The following is a 25348-nucleotide window of genomic DNA, read 5'->3' as shown; positions in this document are numbered from 1 at the left end:
TTGCCCTGAAAAACCAATTTTTCCAAATTCTTGAAAATAAACAAAGTTTTATCTCGTGTTATAAAAAATCCAAAAAAAAAAGAAAAAAGAAAGCTTATTTCTTCTATCTTTATTTTCAAATAAATGGAGCGGGACCCACCCGGAGATCGCACCAATGGGCAAATTCTTCTTTTTAATTTCTTAATGTTATTTATTTATTTATTTATTTTTAGTTAGTGGGCCCACACACATGTGGCACCCCAATTGAAAATAAAAGATTTGCAAAAACAAAATAAAACTTTATTTTAAAAAGGATTTTAAGAGTGGATTGAGGTGGCATTTCCATAAAAGCCACTCATTTATTTCAATACTCATTTTTTTATTTTATTCTTTTTTATTGATTTGTTTACATAATTTTTTTTTAAGAAGGAAGCAGCCTTAAATAGGCACAGCCGAACTTCTAAAAATAAAATAAGTTTCATTTTACCTAAAACTTAGGTAAATGAAAGGAATTTTTTTTGAAAATATAAGAAGCGCCCTTTTTAAAACGGCTACATTAAATTCTACAGTTTCAAAAATCTCCAAAGAGATGTAACAGAAGTTTGGAAAGGATTGCGATCTTTTGAAATGAAGCTGAAAATCTCTTTAAAAGAGGGGGACCTTTTTTTTTTTCCTAACTCTTCACGGCTTCCCCTCTCAGCTAGCAGGCAAGAGCTTTTATTTTAAATTGAATTTAAAACAAAAATTCCTAATCTAAGTAGGAATTCAATAATTTCTACATATTCTTGCAAAACAAGGTTAATGTAAAGCAATATGCTAAAGATATGGAAGATATCATGGCAAAATTGACATATTTATAACTAAATGTGACATCTACCTCTAATGCAGTATATATATATATATATATATATATATATATATATATATATATATATATATATATGCATGCCAATGAGAAAAATATATGCAGATATACAGTTAAAGAGATGTATGGGCAAACGTTCATGCTAAAGAGGAAAAACATACATGAAAAAGAAAATTTACATGCAGTGCTTATACTAATGAGGAAGGCATATACATGTGCTTAAGTTTGATATGAATGCCTATGCTAGATGGTATGCTAATGACTAGCTGGGTGATGGGCGACTGAGAGTGAATAGGAGAGGGACTATCATGGGTGTGCAAAATATGTGCAAGGGGACTGTAGCAAGTGGTGGCAGGTATGTGCTAAGTGTGAGGTACAGGGAGGTAGTTTAGTGAAATCATACATGCTGGGAAAAGTAGAGTTGCAGCTATGAAGTGGAAGATGGTAATGGAGGTGCTGAAGGCAGGTTGCCGGAAATGATACTAAATATCATGATATATAATAGGTGGCTGGAGCTGGAAGATTGAAATGGCTTGTGATGAAGGTGGTTTTGAGCTCTAGTAAAGATGGGTATTAGGTGTTGGTGTGCAAGGGTATAGGTGATGCCTTACAGGGGAAGGTGAGATTGAGTGTTTGTGCATGAGGAATAAGGTAGTGTTGGGCTGTAACAGGGGATTGTCGTGTAGAAGGAATGCAACAAGAGAACAAATGAAAGTAAGGTGTTGTATTGCTGAAGGGAAACTGTGTGTAAGGGGAAGGTAACAGTGAGTGGAGTGAGGCAATGTAGAGACTGAAATGAAGTTACTGTGAGGTGTTGTAGTCACAGTGGTAGGGAAAAGAAAATATAGGTTATGACAGGGGAATAGTGTATTTTGCAGGAAAAGCTTAAACAACAAATATGTTGTGTAATGATGGTACTAAGTGAAGTACAACCACATGCAACGATAAAAAAATGAATGTAGTGACATGGTTGGAGTGGGTGCAAATGGTGAAGTATGTGATGAATAGTGCTATTTACAGGGAACACAAGTGTATGGTAGGTTGCAAGGTGGTGTATTGGTTGTTGTAGGTGACAGTAATGGATGGGGATACAACAGGTGGTGATGGAGATGTTAAGGCATGACCTGCTGTGATGGCAGGTGGGTGAAGATGGCAATGAAGATAAAATGAATGCTGACAATGAAGGTGTAAATAGAAGTGTAATGGGATAAGCACAATGAACGTATGTATAGTGGAATGATTCTTAATTAATATGCATACCATGGTATGAAACTTAGAAGACCTGATAATAATGGAAAAAGATGAAGGATTGATTAGAATGAGCTGCAATGACCCACAATTCATGGACAAAGTACCATAGGTGAGGATCTTGGACCATTCCTCCGAACAAGTAGGAATTATCATGGAGCCTAATCAAGCAATGAACCAATGCAAGGATTCACAAAAACATTGTATCATGTGGTGATAAAAGCTATAGCAGCAAACTGAACTCTTATATATATATATATATATATATATATATATATATATATATATATATATATATATATATATATATATATATATATATATATATATATATATATATATATATATATATTGGTTACCTCAACTTTTCTTGTCATTGACCTTAGTAGACAGAGCCAAATATGCTTCAGACAGCCCCTGGCATTCTGTCTTTGCCAAGACATGGTACAGTACCTGGGTCATTAATTTTACTACAACCACAATTGTAAGGACGCCTTTCTTGGCCCATAACGTGTGAGCATTAGCTATCTCAGTAGCAAAAAAAAAAAGTTTAGCTGCTGCAGAGGAGATCTTCCACATAAAAAAAAATAGAAATTACTTTCACAAAGTTCACCTTGTAGGATGTCCCCTTTCTCTGATTAATATGAGGCCTACTCAACATATCTCATGGCTTTAATTCTGAGGGGAAACAACCTCAAAATCTTCACAAATCCCAGGAAACAACAATCAGTCACGAGACTTCTAGTAAAATGATATTCTATAGTTGCCTTGATTTTCCTCTTTAAGAGTTTAATGCAACAACAAAGGAAAGAGAACGGAACCCACAAAATGGAAACATAAACTCATTTCTTAGCCCTACTGCAAAATGAAAATACAGGAGAAAAAGGCGACATTTAAAAACCACATTCTGGAGTTTTGATGGAAATGGTATGCCAGATGAAACGAGTGCCCTCAAAATTTTATCAGTAATCTATTTACTTAACCTATGATATCTAGAACGAACAAGAAAAGAAGATAAAACGAAACAAAATAAACAATTGAACAAATCAAAGGCTTAGAGGTGTGGCTAAGGGGACAAAAAGTAGATAAGGGACAAACTAAGATTGAAACTTAAATAATGATGTCAAACTGGGGCAGAAAGAAGAAAAAAAAAGTGATTGCAATGTAACATGAAAGAAAACGAAGGGAAAACAACATAAAAGTAAATGAATGCCAATGATATGCGAATAAAATAAATAAGACCTCTACACAGAATGGAGACCAAACCTATTTAGTCTCCTGCAAAAATCCAGATGCAGGGGACAAAATAGAAGATGCAGTAGTTGTGCCTATACTACAGGGGTGAGCTTCATCTGAAGGATTTCTGTGAAATTTCTGTCTTCACCAACCAGATCGATGATCGACACATTCAGTCTTGGGCTGCTAGCTTCCCAGCACAGCGCATCATAAAATTTATAGCGACCATAAGGAAAATGAGAGAGAAGGTTTTTAGAGACAGCTGGTATAAGCCTCCTGCCACGATATAAGCATCAATTTATGCTCATCACTAAGATTTTGCATAATGGCACAATTTATTTTAACTCTCCTTGTTTCATTTTCTTGATCACCATTTTGGAGGGGGAGTGGTTAACAGAAAATAGAAAAAAATGCAATGGGTCAGTAAATGAAATAAACAACCAAATGAAAGACATGGGTATACGAACATGAAGCTTATTGTGCATGTCAGGTGTTGCCGATGGCTAAATGGGAAGATACTATATGATGTAAGCAGAAGATTAGAAAGAAGAAAACGATGTAGCCCAACTCATGCTCTATCGAATCTAAGCATGATGCTATGTTGCTTTTTTGCAAACGAATCCGATGATGTTCCAATGATCGATACATACTGGCATGATGCAAATGCATAAATGAAGGAACATAAAATCCAAGTCGAATAAAAACAATAAATTAGACTGTAAAGAATATCAGATGCCATGAAAATGCAATGGAGCAAAGTACTTTTAGAATGATTGAAATACCATAAACAGTATGAGAAAAACACCATCCGAAGGGCGATCAAATACAGTCAAGAACAGGAAATAAAAGGGGAGAGACAACACATAATCACAGTCAACAAAAACAACTAAAAAAAACAAAATAGGGAACTGAAATCAAAATACCCGTCGATTATCAAAATAAAACCAGCAATCCGATACAGACGGGGAATTAATATGATAAAAGAAAATTAAATAAGATATGCTATGGATTGGAATTATGACGATATTGCTAACGATGGTCATATCAACTTAATTCAAGTATAAACCAAAGAAATTTGATAACAACAAAGAGGAAGGAGATGTTGGAGTAAAAAAAAACTTTGTTGATATTGCAATGTGTAGGCTGGTGATGCCATAAGCAGACCAATGCTACAATGGGTGCGTTAATGGGGGTCAAAACAAAGAAATTAAAAGAAAATCCAGAACAGTAAAAGGGAAGAGGGGTACTCATCGTAGTTCTGCTGCCAGGATGATCGGCTTCCTTCAGCCAAATGGAAGAAAACCAGAGAAATCAAAAGAAAAAGAAGAAGAAGCAGAGGAAAGGGGAAGAAGAAAGAAGCAGAGGAAGAGGAAGTGTCGAGATGGAGGGGTGAAGAGGCGATGCTCCTTTTGCTTTACTACAGACTCATTTTGATTCTCTTAGAGGGAAAAGGGAAAAATCGAGAAGAAGAAGAAGGATATGGTGGCTTGAAATGTGGTGCGAATGAAGGAGCCTCGACTGTTTATTTATAACGGGAAACCATTATGGTTTTTACAATAGGGGTCCCCTATATTTTTCAGAAATTTCAAAAGAAGGTTTTCAGAAAAAGAGTTTTTCAAAAGGGGTTTTTGGTTAAGAAAAGGGAACAAGCTATTTTTTTTTCAATTTTTGAAAGAAAAACCCCGAAAGTGTAGGGGAAATATGAGGACTTTTAACAAGCGGGACCCAAATGAGGTTTTAAAAGGTTTTTGTAAAATTATTATTTTGAAATATTCAAGATTTTTTGAAATGAGGTTTTTGAGAAAAGTAGGGTTTATTTTGGAAATGGGTTTCAGAAATGGGTCTAGATCCGAGATTTTGAGAAAATATGGAGTTAGGATCTTAGATTGAGATTGAATAAAGTTAAAACTTCTGAGAAAATACAAAGAATTGAATCTTTTTTATTTTTTGAAAAATAGAAGATCCGAGAACGGAATTGGATTCGAATATCCGATTTGGGTCCAAGATTGGGTCAGATATGAAAATTGAGTCTGGATTCCAGTGAATCCAAGAAATGAATGGAAATTTGATCAGAAATTGACCCAGTTTATTCAGAGAACGGGCCAGGGGCAAAAAGGGAATTTTTTGGATTTTTTAGAAAATTTGGGGTGTTCACAGTGGTTCATCAAAGATTTTAGCAAAATCTTAAGGCCGTTATATAACCTACTATCGAAAGACCAACCGTTTGTTTTTTATGATGCCTGTCTGAAGGCATTTGTGTCTCTGAAAGAGGCCCTGACCACTGCACCTATTCTTTGATCTCTCAATTGGTCAATGTCTTTCAAGATCAGGTGTGATACTTCTGATTATGTGGTTGGAGTCATTCTTGGCCAGAAGATCGAACGATGATCTTATGTTATTTATTACGCCAGCAGGACCCTCTCCGATGCACAAATGCATTATACAACCACAGAGAAGGAGTTGTTAGCTAAAATATTTGTGCTTGAGAAGTTTCATTCATATTTGTTGGGCTCCAATGTCATCATTTATTTCGTCATGCCGCCTTGCGGTATTTGATGAGTAAAAAGGATGCAAAACCACATCTCATTCGGTGGATTCTTTTGCTACAAGAATTTGATCTTGAAATTCGAGATAAGAGTGGATGTGAGAATCTTGTAGCAGATCATCTGTCCAGACTAACTGTCAAGACATCCACTGATCATGGACAGATTGATGATTCCTTCCCGAATGAGCAGCTTCTTCATGTCAAGCGTCTAGCCTAGTTTGTGCATATCATCAACTTCTTGGTGATCGGAGAGTTCTCTATGTATTCGAACAGGAATGAGAGACATCGCTTCTTGTCGCAGGTGAAACATTATTTCTGTGAGGATCCTCAGTTGTTTCGATTATGCCCGGATTAGATGATTCAGAGGTGTGTCCCCGAGGAGGAGTTTGATTCTATTTTAGAGTTTTGTAATTCTTTGGCATGTGGAGGGTGTTTTTCAAGCCAGAAGACCACTGCGAAGATTCTCCAGTCTGGATTTTAGTGGCCGACACTTCATAGAGATGCTCATGATTTTTGTAGGAGATGCCTACGCTGTCAGCATACATGTAGCATTTCCAAGCGTGATATGATGCCCTTTTCCCCATTCTTGTCGTATAGATTTTTAATGTCTGGGGCATCGATTTTATGGGCCCCTTTCCACCATCGTTTGGTTTTGTATATATCTTAGTGACAGTTGATTATGTCTCTAAGTGGGGCAAGGTTGTGACCACGTGGACCAATGATCATAAAGAGGTGCTTTGATTTATCAAGCATAATATCTTTAGTAGCTTCAGTGTTTCGAGAGCGATGATTAGTGATGGCGATACATATTTTCAGAATGTTTAGGTTGCTTCCTTACTTAGGAAGTATTCTGTGCATCATCGGATTGCCACACCATACCAGCCACAGACGAGTAGCTAGGTCGAGGTCTCCAACAGAGAGATCAAGCAGACTCTTGAAAAGACAGTTCGACCAGACCACAAGGGCTGGTCCGTGTGCCTTGACGATGCCCTATGGGCATATAGGACTGCTTTCAAGACTCCGATTGGCATGTCCCCATATTGATTGGTTTTTGGGAAGCCATATCATCTCCTTGTTGAATTTTGATATGGCATAGGGTGTATTAGGCTATCAAAAAGTTCAATTTTAATATAGCCCAAGCTAGCGCAGAGAGAAGATTGCAGATGAATGAGATTGTGGAGTTGCGAAAAGATGCATATGAGAGCGCCGAAATCTACAAGGCCCGAGCCATGCATTTTCATGATAAGCACATAGTGCGAAAACCATTTGATCCTGAGCAGAGGGTTTTGCTTTATAATTCGTGACTCCATCTTTTTCTAGGGAAGCTGAAATCTAGGTGGGATGGCCCATTCATAGTACAAAGAGTTTTTTCGCATAGTGCTATTGAGATTTTGGACCCTTGAATAGGTGACATATTCAAGGTCAACGGGCAATAGCTGAAGCCTTATATTTCTGATGTCGTGGTTAGTCTGGACATTAAGGTCATTGACCTCGTTGATGAGTGAGGTAGAACACAGGGTTTGTATGTTATATTTTTAGGGATTAGATTCTTGGTCCTTTCGTAGTTTCTTAAGATGCATTTGTTTATTTCTTTATTCATGGGCATGAATGATAGATCATGTATGCATTGCATTTGGTGTAATTTTTTTTATGAGTTATATCATTGAGACATATGGAATCTCTACAGAGCCATTCGCATGCTGTATCAGGTAAGGTTCCACAACATAGATTAGGTGACTTCTACTACCCTCACATTTATTTTTTCTCATATGCATTCACTCAGTTTCATGCAAGCATGGGGGAATGCCACTGAGGACATTGTCATTCAAGCATAGGGGAGGGTGTAGTTTGCACACCCAAAATTTTTTTGTCTTTATACTTGCACTTTTAATGATAACTCATAAAAATTGGGCTTTTAAGGAATGAGTTTGATTTTATATGAATGTTTTATATAATCTAATGTTTTTTGAGAATTTTTAATCCCCACGGAAAAATTTTTTACACTGATCTAGAAAAATATGGTTAATTATGTGAATTTCAAAGAAATAAAGATAGATGCATGTTAGAGTTTATTTTGAATCATAAGTATGAATATGCACAGTTTTATTTTTGAAAAACTAAGCAAATGAACAACATTGCATTCATGAGCTCAAAAAGTAAAAAGAGCATACGTTTAGTTGTTTGGTATCTTCGTACTCCCTAGTAACTGGGCTCAAATACAAGTTGAAGTGTTTGATTCCTATGTTGAAAAAAATAACGAAGGAAGTCACTTCTTTGTCTAAGTTGATATATGTGGCCTATTTGGTTTGAGCAAGTAGAGCCTGAGGGGTGTTTACACCTGGTGCCCTAAAGCCATCTGGTTTATGAGTCACCGACCCGAAAGCCCATTACATGGACTTTATAGAGCCTAATAGATGTTGACATTGCACTTGACAAGAAGTAAACTATACGTAAACTATTAAAATGGAAGGTTTAGTGACTCGAGCAATTAAGTCTGAGGGATACTTTGTATCTGGTGCCCTAAGGTCATCTGGCCTGAGAGTCACTGACCCAAAACTCATTATATGGGTCACAAAAGCTGAAAATTTAAAATAGTGTTCAACAAAAAAAAAGAAAAAGTGTAGAAAAATTAAAAATCTGAAAAAAAGAAAGAAAGAAAAGAAAGAGCATAAAAAAAAAGTTCACTGCTTAGGAATAAATAAAGAGAAAACCTATGCAGAAAACATAGAGTGAAGATAAGTAAACAATGTCATGCATATATTTGATTTTCTAAGAATAAAGCATAAATGATTATGATATTTAAAAAAGTAAAAGAAAAAGTTTGATTCTGTGGTGGCCTGTAAAAGACTATAATTATGTTTTGAAAGTATAATGTCATGAAATATTTATAAAAACAAACTCCTTAACTGCCTAATGATTCTTGAATTGAAATCTTTATGCATACATGACAGAGATGTTTGTGGGTAGCATCACTGCAAACTCTCACAAGACCTTACTCATCCACTCGGGTAACCCAGGGGTTTAAAGGGCTTGTTGCATATGCTAAATGCAACCGTGATTCCTACGAAAGTGAGTTAGGCTTTTGTCTTGGTAAGTTTGTTATTTTTGCTTTTTGCTTTAGTTTGCTTGAGGACAAGCAAACGATAAGCATGGAAGAATTTGATCATGCATATATTTTATATTTTATTCATCTTATTTTATGCATGATCTATAGAAAAATTGCATTAAAAACTTTTTTTTATCATTAGTTTCAAGAAACTGCATTGAAATTGAAAATATTAGAATATTGCCAATTTCAAAGCTTGCCCTGCATTTTTTAGTATTTTATTTAATTTAGGAGTTTTTAATTTGTAGTTTAATTAAATTAGGAGAGTAGTTACTAAGTTTAATTAGTTTAGGAAGAACCTCTTTTGAAAAAAAACACGTTTTTGAGGAAGACTTGTTTTGAAATTTTTAAATTTTTTTTGAACTTCCATAGAAAATAGTGTTTTGACCTAATTTTTTATATAAATAGAAGTGTTGAGGTTTGAGAAAATTGTTTTTCCAGCCCTGTAGCCTATGCCCCCCTCTCTCTCTCCTCTCTGCCTCCCTTTCATCCTTTCTCTCCCTTGTTCGATCGACTGGTTGCCTACCTTGTTCTTCTTGCTTCTTATGCTTTTCAATATTTCTTCTAATCTCCATCATCGTCGGTTCCTCGCATCCCCTTTGTCGGAGAGAGAGTGAAGTTCGTTTGATTGCAGCGAGAAAGACCATTTTCTTCTTCTCAACCCATTTGTCGGAAGCGGATCATACAGTTTGCTTCTTCTTCCTCGTTTCACTGTAGTTTTAGTTTTTGCATCTTATAAATCATCTGATTGCATTATATGCATATCTAGTTAGATTAGTTTTAGATTCAACATCTGAAAAATAAAAAGAAAAAAATACATATTTTATTTTAATCTAGTTTAGTCATTTTCTTGATTTATGCATAGAACAACCCTAATTTAGGTAAATCGATAGCTTTAACATAGTGTTTTGTATCTTTTCTTGATTTTTAATTAAGTTTAGGATAGATTTAGAGTAGAGTTAATCTGCATTGTATTTCCAATATTTGTTGCTTTGTAGATTACTTAAATAAGGTTTTGATTCTAACCGATTTAGCACTTCACATAGTTTTCTCAAATATCATTTTTTTAAATAACGTCAAATAAATCATAGTTTCTCTGTCTGTTCACTGTTCAATACCTGCCAGTAAGTTTCATCAAATATTAGATTAGTTTTTAGTTAGTTAGATTAAGTATTAAATTAGATTAAGAAAAAAAATTAGTAAACGACAGAAGTAGCATTTTAGCCGATATTCCTTTCTTTATTCAACTATCATTTTTTTTAGAATAGCTCAGATTAAATGTTGTTTGTTTTATTTTATCAGTCAAATAGTTAGTCTTTTGGTTCCAGAAAATTTTCCTTCAGTAGATTAGACTAATTGAATCCATAATTAGTTAGAAGAAAACTAGAATACATAATAGTCGATAGTTATTTATTTAATTTTAATTGTTGATGAGCATTGATAATCGATTAGTTAGAGAGTTCCAGTCAGTTCATTATTATTCACAGCCTTTAGTAATAGTTTGGGTCAGCTTTAATTTATTGAGTTACGTTAGTCTTTGATTTCAATCTTGCATGTGATTTGGGTAAGTTAGTTAATTAGTCACTTTTTGTTATGTTAATTAGTTAATCAGAATAGCTAGTATAGGTAGTTTTAGTAATTTTTTTTTAGCATTTCCAGACTTACTAAAGATAGTTTTGTTGTACCGTGGCTTAGTTAGTTTCTTATTAGGTGGTTACTTAATTATTTTAGTCAATCATTGAATTAATTGTTAGCCAGATAGAGAGTTTCTTGGTTGTTAAATTAAATTTCGTATGATTAGTTAGTTGTTGTATATTATAGTCTTTATTGTTTCATAATTAATTAGTTAGATTAATTTGTTTAATTTGTTCTTCTTCAGTTACATCGATTCTTAGTATTAAGTAGTTAGTTTAATTGTTAGTTTCACAATTTATTAGTAGTTAATTAGTTTCTTGATAGTTAGTTAGTTTTGCTATTTTGTCATCTAGTGTTTTAGGTTGTTACAAGTTAGTTCATAGTTATATGTAGTTAGTTTATTTCATGTTAGTTTAATTCATCCTTTTTTATGATTTTTAGCTGAAACTAACATTAGATTTCTGTGAGTTTTTGTGTTTTGTTTTGTGTTTTGTCTTTTGAGTTTTGCAGGGAAGCGTTTAGATGTGCGGTGAGCCCTCGAAAGTACCTTTGAAGAGCCCTCTGAGGTCCCCAAAAGGTCCTCAAAGAGCCCTCAGAGATCGAAAGTTCAAGAAAACAAGCATAACCTCAAGGGGACTAAAGACTCAAAGCACATAAGACTTTTTTTCTTTCTTTTTAGATTAGGCTTTTATTTTATTCTATTAATTCAATTTGGGGTTTGTAATAAGGCACTTATTATTTTTATTTGTTTAAGCCCTCTGTAGAGGGCCACACTCTCATTTAATTAATTAATTTTTATTTTCAAGGCAATAAAGAGTAGCTTAGTTATTTATGGAATACAAAGTATTTTTCTCGTTTCCTGAGTTCGACCCGAACTTCACCACTAGTGTGAACCGGTTTTTATTATTTGATACACGATTTACACAAACATCTTTATTGGAAATATCTTTTTAAAATACTCTATTGAAAAATTGCATAAGCACCTCAAGTTGGCCCAATGGCATAACGCCCATTTTGAATTAACTGGACCAGCTGGGCGGCACTACCATCATTCCCAATGAGGATGGACTGATGTGGCTGGTCAAGGGAAGCTTTGAATATCATTGACCCAGGTATATATTATTCAAGATCTAGGGGCACCAATATGGATCCAGTTGGTGGTATTGGATCTTGTTACAAGATCTAATACTTAAACTGGATCTTTACACACATATTACTTTGGATCAAATATTAAAGTTGTAAAAAATAAAAATAAAACTACCCAATTTTTCCATACATCCTCTTGTGCCAAAAAAAGATCCTACAGAGCACTAGAACTATCCGGATCCATAGAATTCGTATCCTATAAAAATAAAAATAAAAATAAAAATAAAATAAAAAGAAATATCAAGTGTGATTCCTAACTTGCCAAATTATAATCAATACTACAAAATATAAATATTAATAGAAATAGGTTACTTTGAGGATCCAAATGGACCAGAAAAGTCTTGAATGAGATTGGATCATCTCGGGTATCGCTGCCCTGATTTGGTTTGGAGAGTTGGATTAGGATCCAACTTGTCTAGAATGTTGTGGTACTTCCTCCATCACACTTTCTCCATTTTGGCAGTGTTCTAACAATAGGGGCATCATCATGCCATTCAAACTAGTTCAGGCAAGTCTTTTGCCAAATATTTTGACAATACTTTCTCTGTTTGACGAAGAAAGCAGGACGACCCTTTCTACTTTATAGAAAGTACTTGTCAGAATTTTGACAGCACCTCCTCGATATGACAGAGTACATGCTACTCTCTTTTTGAGCTTTATTGAGTTTCTTTTAAAAATTTTGACAACACTTTCTTTCTTTTATAGAGAAAGTGTTGCGTTCTTTTAAAGTCAGTGAGCATCTTTTCAGAAATTTCAGCAACACTCTCTCTGTTTGGCAAAGAAAATGCTATGCTTTACTCAGGGATAGATGCGCACCATTGTGCATACTTTGCATCTATCGTGGTTCGTTGGAACCTTAGGCCTTAGCTAGGTCATGCGCAAGTGACTTAGGTTTTTATGAAAAAATGATTTTACGCAAGAGTGAAACCTTTCCAATAGGAGTTTCTTTTGTCAATCAGAATCTTGATCGAGGTGAAGCATATGGAATCACATTGGCGATTTGGAGTTGATCTCCATTTGAATGCTCATTTATGTGCAGCTATATGTAATATAAGCAGAAGCCTATGCGATATAACGCAATGATGTAAATGAAAGAATATTTAATGTTCAACGGGGGAAACTAAACTAAATAACTTGTAAAAAGCAAATACATATATATTTGCAGAAAGTTAGAGCCTTGGCATCATTCGATGCGACAATAATTTTAAATGCATAAGCAAATTGTAGAAAACAGGAGCCTTGGCATTGTTCAACGCGATGACAATCTTAAAAGAATAAGCAAATACATATATATGTAATATGTAGAAAGTAGACGCCTTGGCATTGTTTGACACAACGATAATCTTAAAAGCATAAGCAAATACATATATATTTGCATAAAACAAGAGCCTTTATCGAAAAATATCCAACGATAGTCGCAAAGGAACACACACAAACACCGAAGTATCCTAGAGGGCGTAAACCAAGGACTAGGGCTAGATACTATTTTTAAGAATGCATATATCATGTCTTCAATATAAATATCTAATGATGGTCGCAAGGGTATGTACGTAAACATCGAAGTGTCCTAGAGGGTGTAAATTAAGGACTAAGGTTTGATACTATTTTTAGGAATATATATGATCTATACCACACCACAGCAATTAACAATTACTTGATAGAGAAAAAGAGAGAGATCGGCAAGCAAACTTACTCTTTAACAGGTGAAAATGGCTTCGGTTGCACTTCAACCTGCTTTGAACTTAGTTTTGGCTAAATTGAGTTCGAACCTTCTTTAGAGAGGCTAAACTAGGTCAGATGGGTTCGACCTAGTTAAGAAAAAAGAAGAGTAGATCAAGCTGCTAAGACCAAGTGGCTTGGATCCAACTGGGTTCGGTCCAAGTCAACTAGGTCAGGTGGGTTCAAACTTAGCTCAAGTAGGCTAGGTCTAGGTTAGGTGGGTGAAACCTAGGCTAGGACCAAAAGAGTCTTGTCTTGATCAAGCTTGACTAGACCTAGTTGGGTTCAAACTAGGTCAAGTAGGCTTGGGATAGGTCAAAACCAGGTCAAGTGGGCTCAGGTAGGCTAGGCTAGGTAGGAGAGGTTCTAGATAGAGAAGGGGGGGGGTGAATTTTTTAAAAGGGGAAGGGGGTTCTATTTATAGGCCAAGGAAGCAAGCTTCCTTAACCTTCTTTAAGGATGAGGCTTATCCTTTTTACCATTTTACCATTCTCTTTTAAGATAAGGTCAAGTGGTTCCTTAGTTATGGGGCCCACTTGAATTTTTCATGGGATATTTTATCGATTCCATGAGATATTTTTTTAGAGATTTTTACATGGGGCCTACCAACATTTTTTTGGGTCTCGTGAATTTTTGAGGTTTCAATGATTTTTTTTTAAATTCTGAGTATGTCATTCTCTTCGTATCGACGAAACTAAGAAAGTTGGCTCATACAAATCTCCTAATTTTACTAAGGGAGGAAGTTATGGCTCCTTAACTGGTTGAGCATATATTTGCGAGGATACGTACGTCATAAGCATAATTGGTTTGTTGAAATCTATTTGTTTTGTAGTTCGGGTTCATATGCTATTTTTACATAAAATACCTTGAGGATTTATTCAAAATTTTTATTGAAAAATTATGGGTCTTACATCTCATATCTCTCGATGTAAGCAAATTGTATGTACTCACACGGGGTTAATCAAGTGAAACATAAATCTTACCTGTACAACTTTACTTTACTAAAAATGATTTTGTTGCATACTTTAATCATGTTGATGCACTACTATTAATTTTGATATACTTTAAGATATATCATGTGTGGGATTTTCCAAATGTGTGTGAATGTTCAATTGAAGCTTCAGTGGTATTTCATGAGCTTATTCATACTTGCTTCGAATGATTATAATTTTATTTTCAAATGTTGCATTCTCTTATACGTTGACACATTGTTTGTGTGCTTTGGGAAATGTTTTCTACTGTGACTTATGAAGTCTGACTCATATTTACTATAAATTTTTAGGTCCAGAATGATAAAGCCGAAGCGATTATGGGATGCTGCGATTGGTGCCGTAGGGTCTACATTTTCTTGGAATATGGGACATTGCTTAATTGCTATTTAAACATTTCTTAATTTCAATTTGACAAACTTAGTGTAAATGGTTATTTTAATTCATGCGTTGAATAATATTTTATTATCATGATTTAATGCTCGTGGATGTTAATACCTATAACTTGCCCAAGACTTTATCCTATATAGTTTAAATATTTCCGTTGTACTTGTTTAAAAAAAATACTATATTTTTCGGTCAAATTTTGGGGCTTTACAATGAAGGGCAGGGATCTAGCCAAGTTTTACAAGTGTTATTATTTAGCTGGACAAGACACTAAGGAATGTATGGTCTTAAAGCATATAGTACAAGACAACTTGGACAAAAGAGAACTAGTCTTAACAGGAAAAAACAAACCCTGTACTTCTTACCAAAACCTAGGAATTTATCAAAATCCATTCTCTAAACACCAAGTCAAAAAAGTAGACACTGAGGCAATAGAAAAAATTGAAAATTTTTCTCAACCTAAAAGAAAACCCAAGAGGTGATTTGGGTCTCATCTTCTCATGAAGAGTCCTTTAAACCAATCCCCATTTCTTCTAAGATAATAGAAATTTTAGACCAAAACCTTTCTATCACCCTGATACAAGAGATCATATCAAATCCCTTTGAAGAAGAAAGCTTTTTCATAGAAATTTTGTTTTTTGAGGAATATTTGGATTCTCCATTTCTGTCTACGTATCCTTTCAACACACCACCAACCTCACCTGAAAAGGTCTAGACCTACCAAGCTAATCAACAACAAAACTAGGCACAATCGTGTGGATTGAATGAAATACGAGAAAATTTTGATTCAAAAGGTGAAGTGAGTTTAAAAAGAAAATTTCAGTAAAAGTTGTGTCATCCCCACGTGCCTCTTCTAGCAATATCAAGATAATTCCCAACAGAACAGTGGTGAACGACAGGGGCGTAGCTAGGATTCATGTGAGGGGGGGGGCAAACAGGGGTGTAGCAAAAAAATTTATTTGGTGTGATAGTCTGGGGTTCGAGAGCAAAAAATATTTGTTGGTTATGTACTTACCTGTGGCCCGCTCAGACTTGCGACCTGGTTACTTGTTTACCCCTGTTCTTTGATTTTCGTTGTTTATCGTAAAACCATTTAAAAAAAAATCTCCTTAAAAAAAAAAATCAAAGGTTTTCCAAGATCGGGGTCTGGGGCACCACAAGGACGGCGAGTCCAAGAGGACAGGCTTTAACAAAGAAAATTAAATTTAAATAAATAGACTAACGTGCTTAAATTTAAATTTAAATTTAATTCATAATGGATCATGCATTTCTGGTCTATAAATGCATAATCCATATTCCCATCTTGGTATGACATAAACAAGAATATTTATTAACCATGATTCAGAAAATTAAATTTAAAAAATTTCTGGATTACAATGAACAAGGAAGATGACATGAGCAAGCGACTGCTATTAACATGGAAATAGGGCAGCTTGAACTAATTGAGGAAGAGACAGAGCTAGAGTGCTTCAAATTGCATCTCATATTATCATATACATATTTACAAGCAAACTGTATATTGTCACAGATGAATAAACTACAAATTAGGAATATAAATATGAAAAAGAAAAAATACATCGAAAATAAGATAACCTATTTTGTGAAAATTTTATAATATACCAATAAAATCAAGATATTTTTTTATAAAATTCACCGTATCAGTAAGCTCATAAAACAATTATAAATATTTCATATGTATTCAACTTCATATTATCATATACATAATTACATGTAAACTGTATTTTGGCACAAATAAAAAAATAAACAAAGAAATTAAGTACAAAAATATGACACAATCTATTTTTTAAGAAATCTAAGATATACCAATAAAATCAAGATATTAATTCATTGAATCATTGAGCCTATAAAACTACCATAAATATTTGATATGAATTCAACTTCATATTATGATATGTTTACATGCAAATCGTATCTTGGCATAAATGAATAAAAGAAAAATTATGAAAAAAAAATACATGAAGTTGTTCGTTGTTTTTGGACGATTATGCGGTATGGTCTTGTACTCTCATATTTTGCTTGCTGGTGTGCAGCCTAGACGTAGGAATTGTGTAATTTGTTTGGATTCTTTAATTAGAAGGTCTTGTTGAGGAAATTATGTTTTATTGTTTGATTCTACTATTTGAAGTCTATGTATTCCTACATATTTTGGGGTTTCAACCCATTAAATCATGTTTTTAAATGTTGTGATTTTAGGGGTAAACTAAATAGAATTAGACATTCTCTATTTTAATTAGTTGGACTCATAAAAATCATGCTTTTTGAGGGATCTGCATGTTGTTGTGATTTCATGATTACAGAGTAATGAATTTTGATTTAAAGTTTTTATATGTTGTTTCTAGCTTTGTTATGCTTGTAATTCAGTTGATTTTAGATCTGTCCCTAAGTGAGAATGTGATTAAGTGCATATTGGATGAGATAGGATGCCAAACGATTTGGGGAAAGTATAGTAGAACTGTAAAACCTGCCAAATTTCAATAATTATAAAAAAAAAATAAATGCTAAGATTCTTCAAAATAAATACTGTAACATGATATGGATTTGATCCAAATGGATCTTGAATCCAAACAGGATCAAATAGATCCAGTATTTGGAATCGGATACGATGAATGGATTCGGATCCTAGATGGATCTGAAATCCAATTAGAATCTAATTGGATCTTAATGGATCCAAATATGGTCGGATTTCAATCAAGATCCCAAAATCTAGTTAGAAAGTTCAGAAGATCTAAAATATATTTTTGGTGTGATAGTCTGGGGTTCGGGGGCAATTTTTTTTTTTTGAGATAAAATAAAAAATGGCTACAATTATTAGTAAAAATCTATTTCATATGGACAAATTAAACTATTTGCTGCAGTCAGGGCTGAGCTAGGACTAGGCTGGGCTAGGACTGGGCTACAAAAATGGATAAAAATCTATTTCATATGGAATCAGGGCTGGGCTTTTAAATTTTTATTTTTTTTTAACTGGGCCAGGAGGCAGGACTGGGCTACAACCCAGTTCTGCCCCCCCCCCCCCTCCCCCAAGCTCCGCCTATGGTGGACGGACAGTCATGGATGCCAAAAAAAATTAATGGTGCTTGAGCAGGCCAGGGCAGACTGTCGTGGGCGTTGTTCCATCCTGTGATTCAAACGCACCCTTAGGGTGCCTTTGTTACATGTTGCCTTGTGAAAACTGTGGGTGGGCATCGGGCCGAATAAGCCTGCTAATGGACCGGGCTGGCCCATTGGGAAAACCCCAGCCAACAGCCTGCCCATTAAGCCTGTGGGCCTAATCGGGTCAAGCCTATTATGTAATATATATTATATATTATATTATATATAAAATATATTGTATATTATTTATATAATATATTATATTATATAAAAAATATATTGTATATTATTTATATAATATATTATATTATATTTATTGTATATTATGTTATATATAATATATAATGTAACCAAAAGCCTTGTTCGGCCGAGCTTGGGCATAATTTGTAGGCCCAAGCCAGCCCCCGGGCTGCCTGGCCCGATGCTCACCCTTCCGGAGGAGAACATATAACCTGCGGCGCACCCTTAGTAGGAATGAGTCACATGATGCAGTCGGGGAACACACATTTCTTATGAAATGAATTCAAATGTGTGAAAAGCATGAGCGTTTGTTTCACAGACAGAGGTAATGGGGCTTGTTTCCCATCCAACGCAGCCTCTTTTGCGGCTGAAACAAACACATCCTTAGAAGGCATTTGTTACACTTCCCTCAAGAAAAGCCACTTCCCTTGAAAATGATGCCTAGGAAGGAACCTCAATGAGAGAAATGAGCTCATTTTAACAGGAAAGATTCTCCGTTGCATTTATTATATGAATATTTTTCACGAAGCTATTTATTTCGCTTGGCTTACCGAAGAGACAACCTTTCCTAGGAAAGATGGCCTTTTACATAAGACGACTCATGGAACGAACACGGCACCCATGGCTTGTTTATCTGCATCACGGGTCGTTCATCAAGGTTAAAAATTCCCATACCAGGTTCAGGTTTTAACCATGTCGCTGGTCATAATTACACGATCCTCAGGTCCATTCAATTCAATCTATGTCAGCAGTGACACGTTATTTCGGCTCCCATGCACAAGGCATGACACGTGAACACGTTATGGCACAGGTCTTGACAGTATTCATATTTTATATAGTATAGTTTTTATGTGCCTTATGATTAATAAATGGCTATCTATCGACATCGTTAAACGTGTAGTTTTGATATACTAACCAATTAAAAATACGTGTCCTCACGGCCTACTTTTCATAAGATACGTTCATGCGTTGAACATTATTATGGTACTTGCCCTAAGCCGTGTCCATGTGACGTGGTTTCAATGGTTTGGATTTGGATAAACTGATGTCAACATTTTAAACGCCCAGACTTGGTAATACGAAGGAGGGACCCAACTCCAACTTTATCCAACCCTCTGCCACACGTTAAAGAACCCCAACGGCTATTTTTTCTTCTTTCTTCACGGCTGTGGAGAGAGAGAGAGAGAGAGAGAGAGAGAGAGAGAGAGAGAGAATGTCTGCAACAACACTCCCACTTCCCATCAAGTCCTTCTTCACCACTGCCACCAACGCTTCACACATCAAGCCAGCGCCACCATCCTTCTCCTTTCCACAGTCCCACTTCCACAGGTCAGCCTACCCAGCACCCAATTCGCAGATCCAAAAACCACCACTACCATCATCCTCAATTACCACAAACGTCAAGAAGAAGAACCCATGGCTCGATCCCTTTGACTTCGGCGACGACCCTGAAATGGAGTACGGCGATCTGTTCGCCGACGGCAAGCAGGAAGAGGATCCGAGGCCGCCTGACAACCCCGACAACAAATACGGCTTTCTGAAATTCCCGTTTGGGTACAATGTGGAGGTCGCTTCATTGGGGCTGAAGATAAGAGGGGATGTCAGGAGGTGTTGCTGTGTGATTTCCGGTGGGGTTTATGAGAATCTGCTCTTCTTTCCGGCCATCCAACTGATAAAAGATCGGTATCCCGGGGTGCTCGTGGATGTCATTGCCTCAGCCAGAGGGAAGCAGACGTACGAGATCAATAAGAATGTGAGATGGGCTAATGTCTATGACATGGAGGATCCTTTCCCTGTGCCTTCAGTCTACACAGATATGGTCGGTGTGCTTAAGGTTGGTTGCTATTGCTTCTTCATTTTTAAAATAAGGAAAAGTTATTTTTTTAATTAAAATTGAAATATAAAATTCGTTTCCCTGTTGGTGAAATATTGAAGGAAAATTAAAGGGCACCCTGAAAAAAGTTAAAAGACTACTAGCGATAATCGCTTGAAATGCCCCTATGGGCTTGTTCGAACTGGCAAAATCGGATTGGCAAGTCGAACATGAACAACGAGTGTCTCAGCTCTGTTCAGCTCATATAAGTCCATTGAGTAGTAATCAATATATTTTATATATCATACAATATAATGTAGAACAAATGGCGGAAGTATTTGGTTTGCATTCAGTAGGTTTTCAAATTTCCAGCTTTGAAATAATGCTACTTCCAGTTCTAGGACAAGACAACGTATTTTTTCAGTAAACAAGCCAGCTTCGGCTCATTTAGCTAGAGGTCATTACGAGCTCAAACTGGGCTCGGCTCACTTCAAGAATGAGGCATGCTTGAATACTTTGAGATTGGCTTGTTCGGCTCGTTTACCAGCCCTGCCCATAAGTACGGGTGCTGGGACATGGGCTGGTACGTGGTATGGCACGGGTTTGACTGGTATTAACACATGGCTGTTTTATTAGAGAAGGGTGTTAGAGAAACCCCCTGGGGGAGAAGGGGGCTTGTCAACTTCACTTTAACTTTAGCTTTGATTTTAGTTTTGACCTGTTGAAGTCCTCGTCTTGACCATGTTCGCTTGCATAATGTTCTTGACATATTATATCTGAAGTGTTTCCTGTTCCTTGTTCACCACATCATTACTTTGCCTAGCAGGCTTTATGTCATCATCCATCTGTTCTTTTCATTAGGAATGTTGAAGCAGGCAGCAAGATATATAATATAATGGTACAGCTGCCTTTGACAAATAATCTGACGGTAAGATAATAACCATACGAAATCGGCATAGGAGGCTTAGAATGAGAAAATTATGCATTTCAAATATCTTTCATTGTCTGTTTGTTTCATTTCCACAAGAGGGCAAGGCCTTTCATGGGAAGGGGCACAGATTTCTAAAAAATCCTACCTGTCAAAGATTTGCACACAAAAAGTGTTAAGTAGTGGGAAAAAACTTGGGTCCACTTGTGGCATCACGACACTTCTCCATTGTGATGATTTGATGCTTGTTTCCTTAGTGATGAAAGGGATTGGAAGCTCAGCACTTTCTCAAGAAAATTGCACGAAACAATGGAGTCCTAAAAGCCCATTTTGTTTCATACGGCTTTTATGAAAAAATTGCTGAGCTGACATTCTTTTTTTTACCCTTTCCACATAGTTAAAACAAACATCCAAGCAGCAAAGTGAAAAAGTGCCAAGCTGGCACAAGTGGGTCCCAGTGCTTCTCACTACTTTTTTTCATGTGCAAATCCTTTCATACCATGCCTCGTATGCAAGAACTTTCATGAAAAGGCTGAGCTGGCAGGATTTTTTAGACTGTTTTTTTGGAATGAAAGACCCTTCTCTTCCTTGGGAATCGAACAAACGGGGCCTTGCCAAGGGATTCAAATTTGGTCATTAGATACTTTTTAGAATGATTGAGAAATAGCAGGAAAGTTTAGTGCTTGTCATTTTCAATTGGAATTCCTTTTCTATACATACATTACATTAGTAAGAGTAATAGTAGCCTTGAAACGGCAAGAGAAGGATCTTTTGAATGACAGGGAAGGTATTACGACATGATCCTGTCAACAAAGCTGGCGGGTGTAGGGCATGCAGCATTTCTGTTCATGACAACAGCACGTGATAGGGTGAGCTACACCTATCCCAATGTCAACGCCGCAGGTGCGGGGCTCTTTCTTTCCGAGACCTTCACTGCTCAAGGATTGAACTTATCCCAGAGTGGATACAACATGTGAGTCCACTTGCTGTACTGGTTTTACATTTAATATATACTCTCTCTCTCATATGATAAATTGTTTTTTTGTTTTTGTCATGCTTTTATAAGCAAAATATCGGAAAAAATATATTCAGAATTAGGAAAAATATGTAGAAAGGGACAATAGATATATAATAAAATAAAGTAACCCATTTTTTCCCGAGATAGTCAATATAGATGCAAGTTCCATGATATTTTCCTTAAATGATACCATCGTGATATTTACAAAATATCGCTGATATTTGTCACTATGGTTGAATTACGCCGATCCTTGACATTCTTAAATGAAGAAAATGCCACCTCCGTGGGATTCATATGAAGGGGTTGTTTCTTATATATCCTTCTGTTTAGGTACCATCAAATGATTGAGTGGCTAGGAAGACCGGTAAGAAACGTGCCAAGGCATGAAGTGCCACCATTGAAGTTGTCAATTTCAAAGAAACTAAAGGAGGTTGTGGAAAAGAAATACAAGGACAGCGGTGCAGAGAAAGGCAAGTTTGTTGTGATTCATGGCATTCAATCTGATTCAGAAGCCAATATGCTGTCCAGGGGAGATCCTGACGGCTTGTTGCCTATCCAAGTATGGGCAGAAATAACCAAGGAAATAAGGTAAGTTTACCGTTCTTTTTTTCCCTAGAACATATTATATGAGAGGGTTCTGTCTTTCCAAGAATTGGCTTTGTACACAGTCAACAGCCAATTTTAGAAAAGACAGAAAGCTCTAGTAGAAGCCAAGTTACAATATGCATTATCACCCATATACACCTGCACATGGTAAATAAATCATAAGAAAAAAAAAAAGATCTGTATTGTAGCAGGAATGCTGCTTAGAATCTACCCTATTAACAGCAGTAAACTGCTAAAACAAATGGTATTATTCTTCAGCTTCAACTCTTAGACATTGCTAACAGATAACAGATCCTCCCTGTAGAGATCCCAAAAGAGCGATTTAAATTAGATGAATGACCACATGCAAATGAACCTTACAGACCTATGTCACAGGGATACTCCATTTTGACTGCCGTTCCGTATTCCTTTATATACACGTCATAGAAATGGCCGCATCCCCATATCGGCAGCCATATCCATGTGACATAGCTACAGACTTATATTTGGTACATGAACACGTGCAGTCACTGGCAACCTAGCTCGTTTGTGTGTGTGTGTGAACGGACACAAGCACCTGCTCGTGCATGCATCTAGCTGAAAGATCAGATAGACGCATAAGTTCTAATTGATTTAAATTTTCGACACCAATCTCTATGGATATTAATTACAAGTGTTATAGCTAGTCTAAGTCAGCAAGTTATTCACAGTTAAAATGGACATAAAACTTACTGAAAGAATATATTCTCATTTAAAGCTGAGATGTTGAAATACTTTGTCATTGCACCATCCTGAAAGTGTGGGAGTAGACCAGATTATGACATGATCTTAACATGAGGTGGATATCATGCTAAATTGACTGCAACAGGGGTGTCAAGCCTCTCTTTGTCATTCCACATGAAAAGGAGAGGGAAAACGTTGAGGAGATGGTTGGAGAAGAATCCAGTATTGTGTTCATCACTACACCTGGACAGGTTAAATCCACCCTTACTCTATTGTCCTTTATTTTTCTCAATGTGATGCTTCAGCAGTTATGTTTCATGCTGCCAACTTCATTCAGTTTTCTATTCCAGCCTTTGTAAAGGAGTAAGATGCTCAAAGAGAAACCTTGGAAACTTAACACCGAACATATTGCTAACTAAATTCAACTTTTGAAATACTTAGTACTAGACATAACTCACTGAATTCTAAACTTCGCACTGATTGCTTCATTTATACGTCAGCTGGCAGCTCTTATAAATGACTCCATTGGAGTAATTGCTACAAACACAGCAGCAATACAACTTGCAAATGCCAGGGAGAAGCCTAGGTAACATATATTTGTACTTCACCTCAGTTCTTTTTTATGCCAAAGTTATCTAGCTTTTCTAAATGATTGGGCTAGATGTTAGGGATGTAAGCAGATCGGATTCAAGAAGGATGTAAGTTTACTGGATCTAATAAGATTTGGCACAGGGCTCTGGAATGGAAATGAAAAGCCTTTACTAAACCCAGATCCAATAAAATATTTTCCTCTATTGGCTGTAGTTTTACTTACAGTCAAGTTTAAGATGGTATAGATTTACCACTGAATCCACTTGGACAGGGTTCGGTTGGTTGAATTTTCAGAGCCAAATCCACTTTCTCGACATCCCTATCTAGATGGTCCACAAAAGTTAAAATTGTTCTGATTCTATTTATTTCATTGCAGCGTTGCGCTTTTCTCATCAGAAGAGAAGGGAAGGCTATTTGTTCCCAATGCAGAAGAAAAGAGATGTACAGTTATAGCATCAAAAACAGGGAAGCTGATAGATATTGATATAGAAGCAGTTAAAAATGCTATCCAATTTTTTGAGGTTTCACTAATTCTTGCATAGAGGGAAATTTAGTCTTCCAAGATCTTCAAATATATGGATCTGACAGCTCCTTGCTATTCATTTATTGTAAATTTGCAGTAAATTTAATATGCACACACATTAAACATGAAAATGGAAGCATTTCAAGAGAATAATTTGGATAAAAAAAGAACAATTGTAGGAAAAACGGCATGTGATTATGCAGTCACCTATATCGGTCAAGGTATTTCTTGGCGAGAGTTTTTCTCAGATATTTTCAAAAGGTGGAAAATCTCGGAAGCTTAAAAATAAAAAAAATATAAATAATAGTAAGAAAGAATATGTTTTACAAAAATATAAAGAAACAAGTTTCAAAAGTTCTTAAAATACAGAAGAAACAAAAAATAGAAAAATTGAATTTAAAATATATATAAATAAGTTTTTTTAAATTACAAAAATATCATGATAATTTCGTGATATTTTCATTATACTGATATTTTGAAAATCATGAGATTTTCCTGATATTATTGGTACCTTAATTTTTCAGAATTTCTTACACTATTTTCAAAATTTCTCCGATATCAGTGACTATGGAATTATGTGTTGAATATGAAGCAACAACTATACCATACAAAGATTGAGAGAAAATTGTTGAAGCTCATTAATGGTTTCAAGCTGATTGGGTGAACTAATTTAGTTCAACAGCCATCAATGCCTCAAGAACATGTACAAAAAAACAAAATAATTGCATAGACTATGCAATTTTCATATTCTGCAATTTTTTATTTATATCTTTTATAACCTTGGTGGATTATTTAGTTTTACAGAACATCATAATCCCAGAGAGATTATGATTATTTTTCCTCATTTTAAAGAGTAATGACAAGAAATTATATAAAACCAGCGTAAGGTGCCGTGACTATATTTAAACTCTTTTTTGTTTTTGCTTTAGAATGTAACTATATCTAAACTCATAAATTG

The 25348-nt window shown here is 35.6% G+C and overlaps 1 protein-coding gene across 1 annotated transcript; it reads left to right on the top strand.

Moving 5' to 3' along the window:
- Positions 1–19373: 19373 nt before the first annotated feature.
- PNSB1 (NDH-dependent cyclic electron flow 1) lies at positions 19374–24521 on the top strand. The gene is made up of 6 exons (XM_089998883.1): positions 19374–20043; positions 21733–21923; positions 22299–22556; positions 23422–23527; positions 23777–23862; positions 24244–24521. Exons 1-6 carry the CDS (start codon positions 19423–19425, stop codon positions 24407–24409), a joined length of 1428 nt encoding a protein of 475 aa, XP_089855009.1. The 5' UTR covers positions 19374–19422; the 3' UTR covers positions 24410–24521.
- Positions 24522–25348: the final 827 nt, after the last annotated feature.

The sequence above is a fragment of the Nuphar pumila genome, chromosome 1 (genome assembly GCF_984573655.1).
Source record: "Nuphar pumila chromosome 1, dmNupPumi1.hap1.1, whole genome shotgun sequence".
NCBI lineage: Eukaryota > Viridiplantae > Streptophyta > Magnoliopsida > Nymphaeales > Nymphaeaceae > Nuphar > Nuphar pumila.
Note: the sequence above shows the minus strand (reverse complement) of the source record. Positions and strands in the feature narration are given on the sequence as shown.